The sequence below is a fragment of the Lipomyces arxii genome (genome assembly GCF_038497795.1).
Source record: "Lipomyces arxii strain Phaff 12-163 unplaced genomic scaffold V1512scaffold_16, whole genome shotgun sequence".
NCBI lineage: Eukaryota > Fungi > Ascomycota > Lipomycetes > Lipomycetales > Lipomycetaceae > Lipomyces > Lipomyces arxii.
This window is the reverse complement of record NW_027117715.1, coordinates 64,832-75,056: the sequence shown is the minus strand read 5'-3', so window position 1 is coordinate 75,056 and position 10,225 is coordinate 64,832. Positions and strand designations below refer to the sequence as shown.

General features: G+C 42.5%; 5 protein-coding genes across 5 annotated transcripts; 4 read left to right on the top strand and 1 right to left on the bottom strand.

Annotated features, from left to right (window-relative positions):
• The first annotated feature begins 30 nt into the window (after positions 1 to 30).
• On the top strand, positions 31 to 1,647 carry V1512DRAFT_241780 (nucleotide-sugar transporter-domain-containing protein). Its single transcript, XM_066914271.1, has 4 exons — positions 31 to 283; positions 335 to 364; positions 417 to 617; positions 661 to 1,647. Exons 1-4 carry the CDS (start codon positions 215 to 217, stop codon positions 1,528 to 1,530), a joined length of 1,170 nt encoding a protein of 389 aa, XP_066770155.1. The 5' UTR covers positions 31 to 214; the 3' UTR covers positions 1,531 to 1,647.
• Positions 1,648 to 1,763: 116 nt separating this feature from the next.
• On the bottom strand, positions 1,764 to 2,293 carry V1512DRAFT_265885 (uncharacterized protein). The gene has a single exon (XM_066916989.1). It carries the CDS (start codon positions 2,277 to 2,279, stop codon positions 2,007 to 2,009), a length of 273 nt encoding a protein of 90 aa, XP_066770154.1. The 5' UTR covers positions 2,280 to 2,293; the 3' UTR covers positions 1,764 to 2,006.
• A 1,589-nt stretch (positions 2,294 to 3,882) lies between these two features.
• On the top strand, positions 3,883 to 5,936 carry V1512DRAFT_48534 (uncharacterized protein). Its single transcript, XM_066918412.1, has one exon. It carries the CDS (start codon positions 4,232 to 4,234, stop codon positions 5,480 to 5,482), a length of 1,251 nt encoding a protein of 416 aa, XP_066770153.1. The 5' UTR covers positions 3,883 to 4,231; the 3' UTR covers positions 5,483 to 5,936.
• A 1,104-nt stretch (positions 5,937 to 7,040) lies between these two features.
• V1512DRAFT_292462 (uncharacterized protein) lies at positions 7,041 to 8,719 on the top strand (the record flags this gene model as incomplete). The annotated part of the gene is made up of 2 exons (XM_066918296.1): positions 7,041 to 8,344; positions 8,391 to 8,719. 2 exons carry the CDS (start codon positions 7,041 to 7,043, stop codon positions 8,449 to 8,451), a joined length of 1,365 nt encoding a protein of 454 aa, XP_066770152.1. The 3' UTR covers positions 8,452 to 8,719.
• Positions 8,720 to 8,749: 30 nt separating this feature from the next.
• Positions 8,750 to 10,145, top strand: V1512DRAFT_265876 (P-loop containing nucleoside triphosphate hydrolase protein). The gene is made up of 6 exons (XM_066916988.1): positions 8,750 to 9,022; positions 9,078 to 9,134; positions 9,186 to 9,214; positions 9,267 to 9,451; positions 9,499 to 9,692; positions 9,742 to 10,145. The coding sequence occupies exons 1-6, from the start codon at positions 8,975 to 8,977 to the stop codon at positions 9,805 to 9,807; spliced, it is 579 nt and encodes a 192-aa protein (XP_066770151.1). The 5' UTR covers positions 8,750 to 8,974; the 3' UTR covers positions 9,808 to 10,145.
• Positions 10,146 to 10,225: the final 80 nt, after the last annotated feature.

Here is a 10,225-nt window from a genome sequence, read left to right as displayed (position 1 = left end):
GAGCGTCTCAATCTCACATTGTGTCTGATACAGGTCAATTTTGTATGGACTACTCAAGTGTACTCATCGCCCTTGACTCCTTTTTATCATCCAAATACTGAACTGACAATCTTCTCACGTTTCTTCAGTTTCCTGTTGTTTCGTTTTTTTGACTTTTTTCATTCAAGAAAGACTGTGGAAATTATACCCCTCATTTTTTTCCATATAGATCATCATGTCGTCAAATCAACAAGATGTTCCAAAGTTGTTCTTTATACCATTAAAGTATATATCTTTAGTGACTGTATGGTTTGGCTGAGTAGTTGTTTAAATCTGTCGCTAATTCTTTTTCTAGCTCACATTTCAAAATTCTGCATTGATTTTGGTATGTGCAATGATGCATTATTAAACGGACAATTGATGCTTACACCTCATAGATTATGCACTATTCTCGAGTCATGCCTGGATATGATAGTAGCACGCGTTACTTTGCTTCGACTGCAGTCTTTCTTAATGAAGTCATTAAGTTAGCTGTTTGCGCTTTTGTGGCATGTGGCAGTCGAGGATATCGACAAGTTTGGGAAGGTGTTTTTAGTAAAGATTGCTGGAAACTTGCAATTCCTGCCTGCTTATACACTGTAATTACCCTATTTTTTTATTTGACTATTCTAACAAGAAAAGATCCAAAACAGTTTACAATATGTCGCAGTATCCAATCTTGACGCCGCTACATTTCAAGTCACTTATCAGTTGAAGATTATTACCACTGCTATATTTTCAGTTGCAATGCTTCACCGCTCTTTGTCTGTTCTTAAGTGGATTTCTCTGCTACTGTTGACATTGGGAATTGCACTTGTTCAGATTCCACATGATATCGTTGGATTAGTTGCTTCGTCTTTCAATATTAGTCTTCGTGTCGCTGCCGCAGAGGAAGAAGTTGAAGAAGCCCAGACGGAACAACATGGATTAGAAGGTGAAGCCGACATGAATCGTACTCTTGGTTTGATCGCCGTGTTGATTGCTTGCGTTTTGTCTGGTCTTGCCGGGGTTTATTTCGAAAAGGTTTTAAAAGGCTCGACTGCATCACTCTGGATCCGTAACGTGCAACTCAGTTTCTTTTCTCTTTTCCCAGCTTTTTTCATCGGTGTGTTATGGAAAGACGGTGCTGCCATTGCCGAACGCGGGTTTTTCTTTGGATACAATGCCGTTGTCTGGACAGCCATTCTTTTTCAAGCTGGTGGAGGCATTGTCGTCGCACTTTGTGTCAACTTTGCGGACAACATTGCCAAAAACTTTGCCACTAGTATTTCTATTTTGATCAGTTTTATTGCCAGCGTGTACTTCTTTGACTTTGTGGTCACTGCCAATTTTGTCATGGGCTCAATCCTGGTTCTGATTGCCACATGGCTGTATTCCAAGCCGGATCGCTTGCCAAACACCATTGACAAGGAAGAATTCCGACCGGCTCCGTTACAGAGCACAAGTTCTGACGACAATTCGCGCTCACCGCGACCGCCATTAAATTCAGCCTTTAATGAGAAGCAGTCATAATCATGGCGGCAAAAATTAATGAGGATGAAGATTAGGTTTTTAGAGGATTAAGGATGAATTATGTTTGTAAATTAGATGTTTAGTAGTTTGGTTGTTAAATTTTTTTCTTTGACCATATACGTGCGCCAAAAAATGAAAACTACGAGTTCAGTCGTTCTATATCTTCTGTTGAGAACTCTGCCAGCTTTAATCTCCATGGTTGCGCCAGAACCTCTTCACGGGTTTTCATCAATGTTTGCCAAAACTTAATCTCGTCAAAAGTATCCTTCACTTTGACTATTCTGGGTCAGTCATGATTGACATATTTTAACTACTTGCACTAACCGTGTCTTCTAACCTCGAGCTGTGTCTGACTGCGAAACTCTGATACGATGCCATAAACTCGGATGAGTGAGCCAGGTTGAATTCCAGCGATGGTTGCATCGTGTTTCTTTTCACTCTTTCTACTACAGCATTCGATCGATCGACCAGAACCGTCATCCACTAGCATATGTCAACAAACTGCGAACTCTCGCTTTAAAATACGTACCAACTACAATACTGACATATTCATTGTCACGAACATCCATTGCCATACCAGCAATACATACCTGCCGAACAGGATGATTCAACCAATAGTAATCATTGAACGCAGCGCTCAGGGCGCAGAGTTCTAAGCGACGGAGCTTGTGTATGTCGGCGATGAGCATTGGTACCCATTTAACGTACGTCGGTGACTTGTAATAGACTGCTCGGCAATAAAATGGCATATCCCTGATACGGCCTAATATTATCCTAGTCCATCTAAATTTGGTCGGTTTGCTTTGTGAATTAGTTTGAACTTCGGAACCTTGAATATCTACTTGTGAGCCATTAATTCGCACAGCTTTGACGTTAATTGGCAGCTTTGGATTTTTTTTCTTGCGCTTTCTTAAATCTTTCTCTTTCACCGCTGCTCTGCAAGAACCGTCTACTGGTGAAGAAATAGTTGTGCAGTCTCGTTTAGATGGGGTCCGCAAATCAGAGTTCAATTGCTGAACAGCTGGTACCAAATATGCTTCTACCAGAAGCTCCTCTTTTTCCTTATCTTGCTTAACTTCTTGATGTAAACATGCCTCTTTATTGTCAATTACTGGGCCAAGATAATTATTAGTTGGCGATGGCGCTTCTGCCCGTAAGTATGGCTTTTGCCAGCCGACTGCTGAGCCAAGACAATCATTAGCTGGTGGTGACGAATGTGAAGATTCCGTTTGCATGTTGCCTCTTAAATAAGATTTGTTTGCGAATGCTGGCTCAAGATAATCATTGTGTAAGGACAGTTTGCGCTCATTCTCCCGCTTGCTAGAATTTGTATCATGCGTGTCGACGTAATGATGAACCGGTGGCTGCAAACTTTGCAATTTCTCCCCAGTATAAACTCTGCTTTCGGCATTGTCGTCTCTAACTTCTCTCTTCCGTTTTAGTGCTGATCTGCTCTCGTTAGATGATCCGACCAAAGTAGTATTCGGCGGTGGCTCCAAACAACTGCCGTGTAATTCGTGAGGCCAAAGTTTTACTGGAGTTGAACGAATTGTCAAAGGCTCCGGACAAGGTTCAAGATACGGATTGATCACCTCTAACTTTGTCCTAGACTCGCTTGTAACACGATGAAGAGGGACCAGGGGAGTAGAACTCGGCTCTAAATATGGATCTACCTCCTCGACAGTAGTAGCTCTATATCTCGCGCTAAGCTGATTGCGAGCATCTGTAAGCTCAGCTCTCGCTGCAATGTGACCTTGTCCGCCTGATTCATAGTAATTGTCAATCCACGAATACTTCTTTGCAACAGCGCGCGAAGTGTTAGTTTTTACTGTAGCTATCTGCCGATTTCCTCCTGTAGGCTGTACCGCAACATGATTCCGCACAATAACAGGTGGAGGCGACTGTGAGTAGTAAGTGTCCGCACTCTCATCTGACCTATACGCATCATCGTTTTTGTCCAAGTCGTCCTTGTCGTCGCTAAACTTTTTTAAAATCCAGTCCGCGCCATACTCAGCCGCCTCATTCTGTAATCTGATCCGTTCCTCAACAATGTCGCTATACGACCGTTCCTGTCGCCCACCACTGCTTCTGGCTGGATTGCCGTGACCATTTGACGCAAATGACTTCAAACGGTGCGCTGCTACTGGGCGTGTACCGTTACAATCTGTGTTAAGCCCACCAGCTCTATTCTGTGCGTGCTTTTTCCTTGACCGTTTGTGTGATTTCTTCTTAGACGCCATTCTGTTTCCGCTTCATTTTAATTGTTTCCATCAAACGCGTCTTGCAAAGCAACAGAAGTGCGGCTCAATCTCCAGGTCACGTGCACTTATTACGCGTTAGGCGTTCTCAAGTGAACGGCACCACCGTATTCTTTCGTTCACCGACGAGCTTTACTTATTTACTTTTTATTTGAAAGTGTATGTATCTATAGACAGCGCGTTGAGCTACTGTCAAACTGTCGGCATTAACTAATTTTTACGACGCTCAGTACTTGGACGTTTGTGTAATTTACTGTTTTATTATTTGCTTGTACGTCACTCGTATACCCGATATCCTAGATTATCTTGAGCGCAAGTTTGAAGACATTTCTGATACTGTTTTACTGCACGCGCAAAATCCAGAGTTTTTTGACTATCCTGATCGGCAGTTGTACGAGCCAGAATCTCGAGCGATTGTGCAACGATTGAAGGAAGTCATAATTATGCCAAAAGTGGAAATACCGCCATGGCTTATGTCAAATTTAGGTTTGGGAGTAGCAAATGCGATTGCTTATTCGTATCGCTCTTATGGTCGTATGGGCCACTCGGTGAAAGCACGGATTAAGTCTTGGAAGATAGGGATTTTGAATTATACGAAGCTAGCCCCTCGCAGCACTCCACATCCTCCTGCTGTGCAAAACGGAGAGCAAAGAAGTAATGGAGTGCGAATTAGAATACGGTCCGATTCAATGAGTGAAGGCACGCAAACTCCAGATACTGTGATTACCGAGTCAAGGTCACTATCTTCACTTTTGGGTGATTCTAGTCACACTGCAGATGCTGGTATGGCTACATATGACACTTCATTTGGACGTCCATCTAAAGCTGTTATTGATGCGCAAGCAAAGAAACTAATCGAAAGTGCTGGTGTCGCGCTTTTCTTTTTAAAGCCGGAACCCAAAACTAATAATCGCATTATTCATATTTACAATAATCAGGGTGAAAAAGTATACGTCTTGTTGCGACCAGACTCGCGTTCTCAAACTTGGACACTAGCATATGCTGATGCTCAAAGTGGAAGAGGTGATCTTGCTACAGTATATGCTGGAAAGAAAGACGGTCGCGCTACCGGCACTGGAGTCATTGCTGCTCGTGCACATCCGGGAAAATACGTGTTGTTTAACAATACTAGTGGTGGGCTGACTTACCGAAAGGTTTCGAGGCAGTGGACGCCAGAAGACGGTAATATGCGAACGTTTTATCTTTTCGGGGCAGAACCGTACCACTGGACAAAGGCTGGATTTTTGCAACGGTCAGTGTTTCCTGTTGCCGATTTCTTCATGACTGATCCTGCGGTTGGCACACCGGCGACTTTACCTCTTGGTGTGTTTCGCAACGACAATAGTATGCAAGCATGGTGCGGGCAAGGTATTCCGGCATACTATTCGCCGACCGAGGGTCGGGCACGAGATTTAGCAGCTTCGTCTAGAGCTTCAGCTTTGACCGACCGGTTGCCGACGCCGACGAGTACCGCTCTGGCAAACATCGTTGACCAGTCGGGGATTGAGAGGCGTACTCCAAGAGAAACGATTGCGTACGCGGCCAGAATCGAGAAGGACATGACTTGGGCGTTTGCGATTGATACCAGCAAGATCAGTCCTGAAGTTGCAATTGCGACCGGGTGGATCGGTATTTTACATTTGTTTTCCAATACCATAGTTTCGACAATCAAGATGCCAAAATTATCCAGGTGAGACGAGGATTGGCGGTGCGAGAATTTTGCGCATGATCTCACAATTGTAAATCTCTGACAGTGTTTATTTCACTGTTTAATCTGTTTTAGTTTCTGTGATGCCAGACCTGTGTTTTGCTGCAATCAAATATACTGATAATTGTGCTATGATTTATACTGCATATTTACACGCGATTTGTACGCGTACTGCTGCTTATTCGATACTAATCTAAATAACAGTTACTGACTTGCTTTTTCTTTGCTACGAATTGCTGATCGGCTCTATAAACGCACTTTATATGTCTTTGCTGTAATCGTGAATTAATTTTAAACTGAACAGGTGTTGAGAAAAGTTATCCGGAAAAACGCTGTTGCGTACTCCATGTGCTATAAAAGCGCGAACTACAAATTCTTCAATACGCTGAAGCAATACACTATTCCGTATGATGTGCAAGACAGCTTAAATTCTCTGTTCAAGTACCTTACTGCGGATTCTTTACACAATTCAAAGCAATAACAGTTTATAATGAGTTTCCATGTTCTCACCTTGACGAGTACATTAAAATCATTTGCGAACCATGCAGACTCGCTCAACTTGGAAAATGCTGCCCTTCGCGATGAAGTCAGAAGTAGACAGGGCTAAATAGCGTTTGGTTTACACAAGTTTTTCATCTGTATGCAACCCGAAATTTATACCAGAGCGTTTGGTTTAGGTAGTAAGCCAAAGTGAGCCGTGATGTCAATTTGGATATTGATCTTTATTTTGCAATCACCAAGATGGTCAGGGCTTGTGTTTAAGGACATATCACACTAAGCAAGTCTGCACGGTAGACAAGATAGTGAGTTTAAGTGGAAATGCTTAGCAAGATTAGTGAAATAAATGAATTATGTGAGCAAGTTCTCCTCATAGTGCTAAACACTATACACGCACTAGCCATAGATTTTTACAAAGTGCAATAATGTTCCAGTCTTGCTACATCTTCCAATCAAGCAAAAATTGCTATTGCGTTTAATCCTGTACATCACATTATAAGGACGACAGTACTCGAACCTCCCGCTCTTCTCCGAAGACACTAAATCGAGAGGCTTAAATCAACGATGTTATACTTATTTATGCTTCTTTTGTATAAACACTAAGCGTTTAAATAATCTGATAACAGTTATATTAGCGTAATGTGGTTAGGGTACTTTCAATCAGATATCAATCAATTCATGCAGCCAATTGTGATCTGAGCACAGCATTTTCAGTTTTTTACCTTACTACAAAACTACGGAAATATACTGTTTTTATTAAGACAATACAATATCTTTAATATCATACCAATCGAGTAATAATAAACAAGTAAAAAGTGACTGATTAAAATCAATCCGGGTAAGTAAACGATCAGATAGTGCCGGGTTTTTTCCACATCTGATAAGTTCATCACGTGGCGCCATTTCAGCGTTTGCCCGTTTTTCGTTGTTCTTTGCTGTCCCCGCGTAACTAAACGGATGTGTGATCTTTACAGCAAACAAATAAGAGCTACTCATCTGATTTAAGTAGCATAAATAATCTATCAATACTGATAAAGGGATAAATTATGACTACTGCGGTACAGCAGCATCATCGCGGTAGAAGTCACGCGTCGGTACCGGTCGATCGTGGTCAAGTTCGACCGCAAAGGCATGTGCACTCGCTTTCACGCTCCGCGATCCGGCGAGCTTCGGTCGTGTCGTCTTCGTCATCTTCGTCATCACTTTCGTCTTCGGGATCATCGGTTTATGAGGCCGAGGTTTTTATTGATGTTGACGCGTTGGATGGGATCAACTATGATCGTCCGATGCTAGACAAGGATGAGTCTGGAAAGTTATACCCGGCAACTACGAATGGTAGTATATCGCAACGAATTGAAGAAGACACGCAACAACAACAACAACAACAACAAGTATCACATCAGCATCATTCGTCTGAACAGCGGACAGGGCGGACAAGTAACCGAAACAGTTTAATCATTGGAAGTCCTTCAAGCGGAAGCATGTTTCGATCTGTTGATTATTCGGAGTACACTTATGACCTGGGATGGACTGCGGCGTCGCGGGTGCATTCGCGAAACAGCTCGGTTTTCCAACTTCCGCCGCCGGGTGCGACTCTCCAAAACGCGTCTCCTGGCGCATTCGGATCGCCTGGATTTGGGTCGCCGGGGTTTTTGGCATCGCGGCATGGGATGCGACCGTCATCTACTATAGAAGTTAGTAACAGACGGTTTCATGAAGGAATGGATGATGGTGATGATGAAGAGGATGTGGAGCCAAGGTCGTCGCTTGACAGCAATGAGCCGGACGATCAAGAGGATTCACCGTCTTTACTACGGTTCAATGCTCGGTTGATTGACGTTGATGCTGGTTCAATGGCTAGTAATTTACAGCATGAGCCTCAAGAAGGGGACTATTTACCAACGCATGTGGCCGGTACCTCTCCTTATTCAGCCACGTCATTTATCAACATAAATGCACCTGCAGACAGTGAACATTATCGTGACATGACTGATACCGACCTTGCTTCTTTGATTGATTACGCGAGTCCACGAGTACCCCCGTTTCCATCCACAGCCGAGGCCGAAGAGCTGTTATACTCTCGCATGTCGTCGCAATCGCGTGCAGCTTTAGCGAAACTGCTGCATGGGCGGAACCCGGCGGTTCCACGTCCTCCGCGGTTTCGGCCGCCAATTTCGCAGAATATGGGGTATGGAGCGATACAACGACACCCTTTCTATTACGCGCCATCGCGTAGTTCGAGTAATGGTCGAAGCGTACAGTCGGAGCCAGAAGCAACTAGCGCACCTGCTTACCGACAATTGAATCGAAATTTAGTGGGTGAATTAGGAGAGAACGATGTTGGGTTTTGGTGAGAATTTGTGTCGAGGTGTGCAGGAACTGTACTAACAATGTAGGGAATCTATGAAATCATTCTTTGTGAGTGAATGTTGTTTCTGTTTTGCATCTGAAGAATAGAAATAATGAGGAAAAGTTTAAGATATATGTTACCGAATTTTGTGCCATAATTTGTTTGAAAGAATCGTTTAGCTTGCGTTTTGGGCGTTTTGATTTTCGATTGACAATTTCTTTGGAATAATTTATGAGCATTATAGCATTATAGCATTATAGCATTGAGGGGAATTACGAAGGCATTTAGATGGCATTACGAAGGAGCATTTTGAATTTTGACTTGTATGACTGAATTACGAGAAATACAATTTGTATGTGCTCATTGTTTACCTTATAGTGTTGCTGTAGCAACAGTCAAATGAGTGTAATTTCCCAGAGGCGAGTGCTGTACTAAATGTTTAAGTGTTGTGGTGATTAAACCGAGACTATGGGACTCTCAACTCCTCCATCAACACAGCAAAAGTTCATTCAAGCGCAACACACAAAGAACGTGCTCAAAGTTTGCATAAAGTGTCGCGTGTTATAGGAAGCTTAAAACACAAAGTCTCTTTTAATTTTTATTCTGAAAAAGCTCATCAAGTCGGTTTAAATGCAGACTATAAAGTGTGTCGTTGTAGGTGATGGTACAGTTGGAAAAGTGAGTATCATGCAGTGAGATGTAGTACATGAAGAGATAACTAATGAATTGACAGACTTGTTTGTTGATTTCGTACACGACAAACAAGTTCCCAGTTGATTATGTGCCAACTGTAATTATAATCAACGAAAGATCTGGAGTGGTCTATACTTACGAGGTCTAGGTCTTTGATAACTATGCGGTGACTGTCATGTTAGTTTGTACTCTTTCACATTACAAGCGCATTATTTGTTAACTACTAAAGGATTGGTGATGAGCCTTACACGCTTGGTTTGTTTGATACAGCTGGTCAGGAAGATTATGACCGTCTTCGTCCGCTGAGTTACCCCCAGACTGATGTTTTCCTCGTGTGTTTCAGCGTTATCGCGCCAGCCAGTTTCGAGAACGTGAAGGAAAAATGGTTCCCTGAAGTTCACCACCACTGTCCAGGTCAGTCTAATAGTGTGTGTGGTCTATTATGGGCTAATGGGAAAAAGGCGTGCCATGTTTGATTGTCGGCACTCAGATTGATTTGCGTGAAGACCCGACCATCATTGAACGTCTGTCACGGCAAAAGGTTCATCCCATCTCATTTGATGCAGGTGAACGCCTGGCCAAAGAGCTCGGTGCTGTGAAGTACGTTGAGTGTTCTGCCTTGACACAGAAAGGTTTAAAATCTGTGTTTGACGAGGTGTGTATTATTATCTAGGATGTGCAAATGAGTTGCTAAAGCTTTACAGGCAATTGTCGCTGCTCTCGAACCTCCAACTCCAAAGAAGAGCAAGAAACTCTGCGCTATATTATAGGATTATGCATGCTCTCTCGTATTTGACATTATGGCGTTATGACTTTTCTTTTTTCTTTCTCTAATGTTTGTTGACTTGACAACGTTAATTTGACGATACATTTATTTGACAAAATGTCTCTGGTCTGAATTATGCTCTCATAATGATGTGCGATGCCCTAATTTTTGCCTTCAGTCAGTTTACACAATCTACTACTGCATGTCGTGTTGATGTACTTGTTTTTGAAGTTCCATTTATCTTTTTTTTTCTTTTTGTTGTATGAGTTTGCTGTTTGGTTCAAACAATGGCTTTGTATATATGTATACGCATATACAATAGAAGTTACTTCTACGCCTCGATTTTTCTATACTATAATGATTTATATTAAAGTAGAAACGCCCAAATTTTATCAAACTCCAGCTTTTTGCACACTAAATTC

What these genes read in the sequence shown, in the direction of transcription:
- V1512DRAFT_265885 (XM_066916989.1), bottom strand. Translation starts at nt 2,279, where the DNA reads ATGCCATTTTATTGCCGAGCAGTCTATTACAAGTCACCGACGTACGTT.
- V1512DRAFT_241780 (XM_066914271.1), top strand. Translation starts at nt 215, where the DNA reads ATGTCGTCAAATCAACAAGATGTTCCAAAGTTGTTCTTTATACCATTA. An exon ending in AAAATTCTGCATTGATTTTG is followed by an intron (nt 365 to 416) that starts GTATGTGCAATG and finishes TACACCTCATAG; the next exon opens with ATTATGCACTATTCTCGAGT. An exon ending in TTCCTGCCTGCTTATACACT is followed by an intron (nt 618 to 660) that starts GTAATTACCCTA and finishes TAACAAGAAAAG; the next exon opens with ATCCAAAACAGTTTACAATA.
- V1512DRAFT_265876 (XM_066916988.1), top strand. Translation starts at nt 8,975, where the DNA reads ATGCAGACTATAAAGTGTGTCGTTGTAGGTGATGGTACAGTTGGAAAA. An exon ending in GTGATGGTACAGTTGGAAAA is followed by an intron (nt 9,023 to 9,077) that starts GTGAGTATCATG and finishes ATGAATTGACAG; the next exon opens with ACTTGTTTGTTGATTTCGTA. An exon ending in CAGTTGATTATGTGCCAACT is followed by an intron (nt 9,135 to 9,185) that starts GTAATTATAATC and finishes TACGAGGTCTAG; the next exon opens with GTCTTTGATAACTATGCGGT.
- V1512DRAFT_48534 (XM_066918412.1), top strand. Translation starts at nt 4,232, where the DNA reads ATGCCAAAAGTGGAAATACCGCCATGGCTTATGTCAAATTTAGGTTTG.